General features: G+C 42.9%; 1 protein-coding gene, 1 non-coding gene and 1 pseudogene across 3 annotated transcripts in view; all 3 read right to left on the reverse strand.

Moving 5' to 3' along the window:
• Positions 1 to 1,311, reverse strand: part of SLC25A26 (solute carrier family 25 member 26) — a 136,205-nt gene extending 134,894 nt beyond the window's left edge. The window contains exon 1 of one of the 2 annotated variants that reach the window (XM_053219108.1): positions 1,051 to 1,311. In XM_053219108.1, coding sequence (XP_053075083.1) covers positions 1,051 to 1,149 — 99 coding nt within the window. In that variant the 5' untranslated portion in view covers positions 1,150 to 1,311. The remainder of the gene's footprint in view (positions 1 to 1,050) is intronic. The other variant, XM_015072445.3, reaches the window with a different exon arrangement.
• A 3,292-nt stretch (positions 1,312 to 4,603) lies between these two features.
• LOC106975128 (40S ribosomal protein S2-like) lies at positions 4,604 to 5,351 on the reverse strand (annotated as a pseudogene).
• On the reverse strand, positions 5,188 to 5,316 carry LOC113593623 (small nucleolar RNA SNORA64/SNORA10 family). The gene has a single exon (XR_003413901.2). It is a non-coding gene; the product is annotated as a small nucleolar RNA SNORA64/SNORA10 family (small nucleolar RNA).
• Positions 5,352 to 8,515: the final 3,164 nt, after the last annotated feature.

The raw sequence follows: 8,515 nt of genomic DNA on the forward strand, positions 1-8,515 counted from the left end.
GAAAACTTCAAAATGGTGTATTTCTTTGTATCCTTAAAACCTAGTTTACACAAGTCTCAATAGACTTAGATTTAAAACATGATCCCACAAGTGAGGCTAAGGCACTCCCTTGCACATCCTCCGTAACACTATGAAACCAGCCCTCAGATCATTGCCGTTTTTCCTAACAGTCATTTTACTATTCTGTCTCCACCACCTGACCCACGTGAGGTCTGTCTTGTTCACCATATTATCACTAACACCTGCAACAACAAACAATAATTAAATGAAATTCTACTGAGCCTCCATTACCCCAGTGGAAGCTTTTTCAAAGGTTGTGTTTTGTGTTTGTTTTTTGTTTTTTACTGTTTCTTCCTACTCTTCCACAATGAAAACACACACAAGCAGCCAATCTGTCTTGTTCACTGCTGTATCCGGTATCCCTACAGACGTTTTGGTTCTTGGGTTGTTTTCGATGTTCAAACCTGTTAATTCTGGTAGGTTTCTACACACTACTATCTTATTGGCTCCGTAATTATTTACACTTATCAATATACCCAAAGCCTACAAGAACACTTTAAATAAACAGATTAATTATATATTGAATGAACAGGTCATTTTATGAGAGTGAAAACAAATACAGCTAAATAAAAAACATAGTCCTGGACAGGAAGAATCTGAGCGATGCAAGCGTTTTTGTTTCGTTGTGGGTATTTTTTTTTTGACGGGGGGGGGGGGGCGAATTGTTGTTACATATACTTAATTCCCAAGTTCTCCAGAATGTGGTCACACTATATAATTGCAACTTTTTTTTTCTTTCCATTTTGAGGAAAACTGTCAAGCACCCCACCCCCGTGTCCTTCTGTTTTCCAGGTAGGAAAGGCACAGCCTTGACACGAGGCCCAGCGGTGGCCCAGGAAACCGGCGTTCCCTCCGGGACCTGCCAGATGACCACTGACCTGAAGACGGGTCAACGCGCGAAACCGGAAGTGCCAGGGGACAGAAACTACTACGGGCTCCACTGCGCGACTCTGACACCCCGAGCGCCCCACCCTACCGTCCAGCACTCACCACCAGCGAAGCCATGAACCCAGGCCGCTCCATGGCCCCGCAGACACCGCAAAGGCTATACTTCGAGACTGAGCAGAAGCGGATTGCAACCCCATTCATTGGGTGCCGCCATCTTGGGGGCGGACTTGCAGCGCCGGCACTTCCGCGGCCACGTGAGATTGAGCCAAAACAACTACACGTGCAACCGAGAAAGCTGGGCCAGAAGGTGCGCCGGGAGGGAGGGGAGGGGTCTGGGGAGGCATGCGGTCTAGCCAAGTCTCGCGACTCTTCTCTGCTTCCGTTTCCTGCAGCAGCCTTGTGATTCGGCTAGATGAAGAAACTCTCGCGAGCAAATGAAGCTGGGCGGGATCCTGGAACTGAGAGTCGCCGGGTGAAGGCTGGGGAAAGCTAGTGTTAGCCCCAAAGAGGCGCGGCTTGGTGGAAGGCGGGGCAATGAAGGGGCGGGACTAGCTTAAGGGACGAGGCTTTTAGTTTCCAGTTCTTTTTAATTTTTCTCTTAGCTCAGTTTGAACCAATTTTGTCTGAATTTCTATAAAACAGACTCAATATCAGACGATTATTAAAGATATAGAAAAAGGCTTTAAAATGTTCCTTACTCCAGGTAAAAATTAGCATCCTCCACCTCTTACAGTTACTGCATCTAATAGTATTTACTTTTTAAAGTATCTATTTGCAGAATTGCTCATCCTGTACGCTGTGGTACGAGTGCGCACATCCAGAAGTCCCAACCAAAAGCTACAGGGAACATAGCAGAGCCAGGATTGAAATTTTTCTTAGTGCGCATCTTCCCTCAAAACCTTTGCAGTAGCCTTAGGAGGCTCCTTGTCTGCCTTTCTTTAATCGATGTTCATACCATTCTTTATTCTCATCTAGATGTGTGATCTAGAAATAATTACCCAGCATACCTTTAAGGTTTCAAATTCCAAGCTTTGCCTACTAGGTTTGCGCATAACTTCTCCAAGATGGAGTTTCCTCCTTTGTGAACTTGGGATACTGAGAGTAACTTCTTTTGGTACTATTACAGATTCAGTGAGGTAACGCATGCACGTTTTCAACTTAGTTCTTGGTGCACGGGAAGTATTCTCTAAAGACGATGGTTACATCACTTTCCTGATTTAAATTACTCTCTTTTGCTGCGCATGTGAAATAGTCCAGCTCCTTATCATGGTACTCACGTCCCAGATGCTGTCTTCTGTCACTCTTCCCACTGGCTAGACTACTCACAGACTATACACTTTCAAGCTCTCCCATCTTACCCGTGTTGTTCCCTCTACCAATACCTTTCCCTATGCTGCCTGCATAACATTGGTCCTCTCCTGTTTGCCACATGTCACAATCCATAGGCCATCTCAAAATATGCTGGTTCACTACCCCTGGCACACCCCCCCCCCCCCCCCCCGTTCCCACCTCGGGGCCAGCAGGAGGTCCTCTTATGCTGTTGTTTGTCTCTTTTAAGGGCTTATACGATGAGGTCAGCCCTACCCACCCCTGCCCTCCATAATCTCTCTTTTGATTAATTCAAATGCTTAGGGACCTTAATTACATATGCAAAATCTTTTTTTGCAACATAATCATGGAAGTTATATTTCATCACGCTAGCAGGTTCTAATCACACTCAAGGGATGTGATTGTACAAAACGTATGAATTAACAGGGCAGGAATGTTTAGAACCATCTTAGAATTATGCCAACCACATTTACCCATAAGCCCTTGCTGGCAGACTCCTCCAAGGCCATCAAGGTTTGATCAGTAGGCTTCCACTAATGCTTTCCTCAAAGTCCTTCCATTTTTTAATCTACTGCCTGGTGACAAAGCCACTCCTAGAGTTTGAATGTTTGTTACAGCAGCAGCCCATTTTTAAGTAGCAAAACTTCATTAAAAAAAAAATTGGGGGTAGGGCGCCTGGGTGGCGCAGTCGGTTAAGCGTCCGACTTCAGCCAGGTCACGATCTCGCGGTCGTGAGTTCGAGCCCCGCGTCAGGCTCTGGGCTGATGGCTCAGAGCCTGGAGCCTATTTCCGATTCTGTGTCTCCCTCTCTCTCTGCCCCTCCCCCGTTCATGCTCTGTCTCTCTCTGTCGCAAAAATAAATAAACGTTGAAAAAAAAAAATTTGGGGGGGCGCCTGGGTGGCTCAGTCGGTTAAACGTCCGACTTCAGCTCAGGTCAAGATCTCGCGGTCCGTGAGTTCGAGCCCCGCGTCAGGCTCTGGGCTGATGGCTCAGAGCCTGGAGCCTGTTTCCGATTCTGTGTCTCCCTCTCTCTCTGCCCCTCCCCCGTTCATGCTCTGTCTCTCTCTGTCTCAAAAATAAATAAAACGTTAAAAAAAATTAAAAAAAAAATTTTTTTAAAGGGGCGCCTGGGTGGCTCAGTCAGTTAAGCTTCTGACTTCGGCTCAGGTCATGATCTGGAGGTTCACAAGTGCGATTCCCGTGTCAGGCTCTGTGCTGGCAGCTCAGAGCCTGGAGGCTGCTTCGGACTCTGTGTCTCCTCCTCTCTCTGCCCCTCCCATGCTCATGTTCTGTCTCTCTCTGTGTCTTAATAATAAATAAACGTTTAAAAAAATTTTTTTTAGGTACCAAAATCTGTACTGGTTGTCTATTGGTGAGTAACAAACTATCCCAAAACTTAGAACAGTAAACCTTTATTACCTCACACAATTTCTGTAGGACAGGTATCCACAAATGCCTCAGCTGAGGGGTTTGGTCTCAGGGTGTCCCTCATAGGTCTACAGTCAAGTTATCAGCTAGGGATATAGCTGAAGCTTTGACTGGAACTGGAGGATCCACTTACAAAATGGCTCACTCCCATGACTGGCAAATTAGTGCCAGCTCTTGGCAAGTGGCCCAGTTCCTTGTGACAGAAACTTCTCCATAAGGTTGCTTGAGTGTCGTGATAATATGGCAGCTGGTTTTCCCCAGAGTGAGTGACCTAAGGGAGAAAAACAAAGAAACTAAAATGTTTTCCATGATCAGAGAAGTCACTCAGTTGTCATACCTGCAATATCCTATTTGTGTGTGGGTGTGTTTTTTTTTATGTTTATTTATTTTTGAGAGAGAGAGAGAGAGAGTGAGGCAGAGAGTGGGAGACACAGAAACCAAAGCAGGCTCCAGGCTCAAGCTGTCAGCACAGAGAACAAAGCAGGGCTCGAACTCACAAACTGCAAGATCACCACCTGAGCTGAAGTCAGACACTTAACCGACTGAGCCACCCAGGGGCCCCTGCAATAGCTATTTGTTACCACAGGCCATCCCTACTTTTTATGGGATTGTACTAAACGGAGACATGAATGAATACCAGCAGGTGAGAATCATGGAGTGTCACAATGGAAGCTGAATACCGCATCAGAGACATGCAAATGAAGATTCTACTGAGATCCAGGGACCTACTCACTACAGTAACAACAATCAGAAAGCCCCAAAAGGCCAAGTATTGTGGCAAGAATGAAGAGCATCTCATACATGCTAGGAATGTAATATGGTACGACCACTACAGAAACCAATGCCCCTCTTATTGTTTTGTATATGTTTTTGTTGCATTTTTTTTCCCCACAAGCTCTAATTCACTTCATTTTTCTTGTATAAAACTAGGTGGTGGCCGTACCCCTGCCTGGAGACCGGGGTGTGGATCTTTACAAGACGGTCGGTGGATTCCTGATAGAGAGACTTGGTGAACTCAGTCTCTTTCCAGAGGTGGGAGGGAGATAGACGTAGGTCTTGGGAATGGCACCAAAAGTGACCGTGGTGAAGTTGCCCAGCGTGGCAATGCAGCTCCTGGCTGAGGTGTAGCAGTCTTCAATGCCAGCCATCAGCATCAGCTTCTTGGGCATAGGGGCTGAGGTAATGCCAGGGCCTCTGGGGATGACGATGAGGGGAACTAGCACAGAGCCACAGTGGCCGGTCACCTTGCATGGGACAGTGTGGGGCTTGCCAGTCTTGTTCCCCCAGGAGCCTCGCCACACGGGGACAACAGAAAACATGGCCAGGATGATGGCCCCATGGATGGCAGTGGCTACCTCCTTAGAGCAGTTAACATCCAGACTGATACGTTCATTGTAATCTCCGATGGCAGCAAATGCCTGCGAACAGCCCGAGAAGGTTGATGGTCCCCTGACCTGCACAGCAGCAGTAACCCACCCAGGACCTGTTGCATGACTCCAGGAAAGAGTGGCTTCTGTGAGGCCAGTCTGAGGTCCTGAGGAGATCCTTTCTCTCTCTCTTCCCATTTTTTTTTTTAATTTCCACCTATAATTTTCTACCTCCCCAAGTGCTTTTTGTCCCCCACCCCCTAGCTTTCCAATGTGCCTCTTAGGTATTTACACAAGAGAAATGAAAACATGTGTCCATCACACTTATATGAAATTCCAGAAGAGATAAAATTATAGCAACAAAACAGACTAGAGGTTTCAAGGCCCTGGAGTGGAGGCAAGGAACGGGTTCCAAAGGAGACACCAAAGAGTACTTTTTGGTGATAGAGATATTCTTTATCATTATTGTGGTGGCCACTGCTTGGGTATATGTTTTATATATGGAATACATTTACAAAAATGCATTGAATTGCACAATTTATTGTTTTTAATTACATGAGTTAAATGGATGCGTTTTACTGTATGTAGGTTATACCTCAATAACATTGACTAAAATAACATATTTGTCTACCTGGTTGGAGATTTTTTAATAATAGATTCATGGAAAGGACTGAGTCCACTGCCTGGCTTGTAGAAAAAATTAAATTTATTCAGTATTTTCCCATTGATGTTATAGAGTCTGAATGTTATGAATGAGATGATGGATAAATTATTGAGGTGCACATGCACTTTGTGATACACGCTATCATACCTCCCTAAGAGAAAACAGATGTTCTTTCCAGTTACTAATGATTTTGGAAGTCTTAGATGCAACTCTTCCCCTAAGAAAGAATTTAACCCAGACTGTTGATTTTAATTTTGAGACAGTACTTCTTTGGTTCTAAAATTAAGGAGAAACTCTTTTCCTCTTCAATGTGATGACTGTCTTCAACTATGTAGGAAGAAATTATGTTGATGCCATTTTCTGGTAACTTGGAAGGTAATACAATGCATTGGATGCCTTCTAGAATCAAGAAGAAATGTGACATTCTCTCCTTTTGTACAAAGGTAAAAGCTTCGCCAAGTATTTCATGATGCCACTAGAAGCCCTCTTGGAGACACGGATCTTACAACATGACTCGGGACCTCCTTTTCATAAAATGCTAGCAGAAAAATATGTCACCAGAGTGCCCAGGTAGCTCAGTTGATAGAACATCTGACCCTTGATTTTATCTTAGGTCATGATCCCAGGGTCATGGGCCCTGCACTGGGCATGGAGCCCGCTTGAAATTATTCTCCCTCTCCTTCTGCACCTACCTGCTCACATGCAAGCACATGGGTGCTCTCTCTCTAAAAATAAAATTAAAAAAAAAGAAAGAAATATCTGTCACCCCTTGAACATACCTTTTAAATGGAGTATTTCAATGCATCATCATTGTCACCACCCTGCAGGTATGATATGTCCTCAAATCTTCAATGTGAAGAGACACTGGAAATTAGGTAAGCGCTGATTTGCATTAAGCATGAGAAATTACATGATAACACTGTCTTCTTTAATTAAATCTACCACCATAAGCCAAGTTTACTTTTAAACAAGTTCTCAAATCTCAATAGCATTTATAAGAATTTGCAGTAAGTCAAAAAATATACCTCAAAAAACACATTAGGCCTAACTTGGGAGACGAAGGACATAATGTTCAGGCAGCACTAGGCCCAATCTCCAGGCCACTGTTGCGGATCTTTATTAAAAAATGAGGTCAGGGGCGCCTGGGTGGCTCAGTCGGTTAAGCGGCCGACTTCAGCTCAGCTCATGATCTCGCGGTCCGTGAGTTCGAGCCCCGCATCGAGCTCTGTGCTGACATCTCAGAGCCTGGAGCCTGTTTCAGATTCTGTGTCTCCCTCTCTGACCCTCCCCCGTTCATGCTCTGTCTTTCTGTCTCAAAAATAAATAAACATTAAAAAAAAAAATTTTTTTTTTAAAATGAGGTCATAGAATCACGTTCAGTAAAAGTATCCATGGAGGTATTTTAACCCATCTGCAAAGGATAGCAAATATATGTAATGGAAAGGAAGTCCAATGAAAAATGCAAAAAGGCTCATTTTAAAAGCCTGTTTTCCTTTAAGCAGTAGAATCAAGAGTATACTACTGGGTGTTGTATGGAAACCGACTTGACAATAAATTTCATATATTGAAAAAAAAAAGAGTATACTTGCCATGTGGCTTTGTCTTTCCATTTCAAATCAGTGAGAAAAAAAAAAAAAGATGGTCCTCTCAATAAACGGTGCGGGGACAGTCAAGCACGCATTTAGAAGAAAATAATTTTTCATCCTTGCTTCATGCTTTACCTCCAAATACTGTTCCAAATGGCTTAAAACTTTTACTTGACATAATTAAACTATTGAGATATGTTTTAAAAAGGTAAACATTTTAATATTATTAAATTAAATATTTAATATTTAATATTATTTAGGTAAAGAAACAGGTTCTATGCATGACTTTTTTTATACTAAGGAAAATATTTACAGTATATATGACAACAATGAATCCTTAACATTAAATACCTCCTATAAATCAATAAGAGAAAGACTAATACAAATGGAAAAAATGGGCAAAGTTCATAAAGGAAGAAATACAAGTGGCTAATGAACATGTGGAAAGTACTTTAAATTTACTAGTAGTACCAAAATGAAAATTAAAAAACAATAAAGCATTTTTCGGGTAAAGATTTATTTTATTCTTTTAATGTTTATTTATTTATTTTGAGAGAGAGAGAGAGAGAGAGAGAGCAAAAGCAGGGGAGGAGGAGAGAGAGAGAGAGGGAGAGAGAGACTCCCAAGCAGGCTCCATGCCATCAGCGCAGAGCCTGACTCAGGGCTCGATCCCATGAACCATGAGATCATGACCTGAGCCAAAATCAAGAATTTGAAGTTTAGTCGACTGAGCCACCCAGGTGCCCCAAGATTTTTTTTTAAGTAGTCTTTACAGCCAACGTGGGGCTTGAACTTACAACCCTGAGATCAAGAGTCACATGTTCTACCTACTAAAACAACCAGACTGCCCAATAAAGCCTATTTTTAAAATCTTATCAAATAGGCAAAGATTTTTTTCCCAGAGGGAGAGTATAGTAGATTTTCTGGTGAGTAATATGGCAAGATGTATCAAAATCCTTTTAAAAATGTTCTTTGTCCTTAATTATTTCTACTTCTTGCATTGTGCTCGAAGGAACTTTTTTTTTAATCCATAGAAATAGAACTATAAGGATATTCACTTCGCTGCTTACCATAGCAAAAGGAGAATTTTTTTATACATCTAAAAATGTTCATCCGTATGTGGCTGAGATAATTTGTAATAGGTCCCATGTGTAGCTATTTAAAAGCATGATCTAGGGGCACCAGGGTGGCT

Source organism: Acinonyx jubatus, chromosome A2 (assembly GCF_027475565.1).
Source record: "Acinonyx jubatus isolate Ajub_Pintada_27869175 chromosome A2, VMU_Ajub_asm_v1.0, whole genome shotgun sequence".
Classification (NCBI taxonomy): Eukaryota; Metazoa; Chordata; class Mammalia; order Carnivora; family Felidae; genus Acinonyx; species Acinonyx jubatus.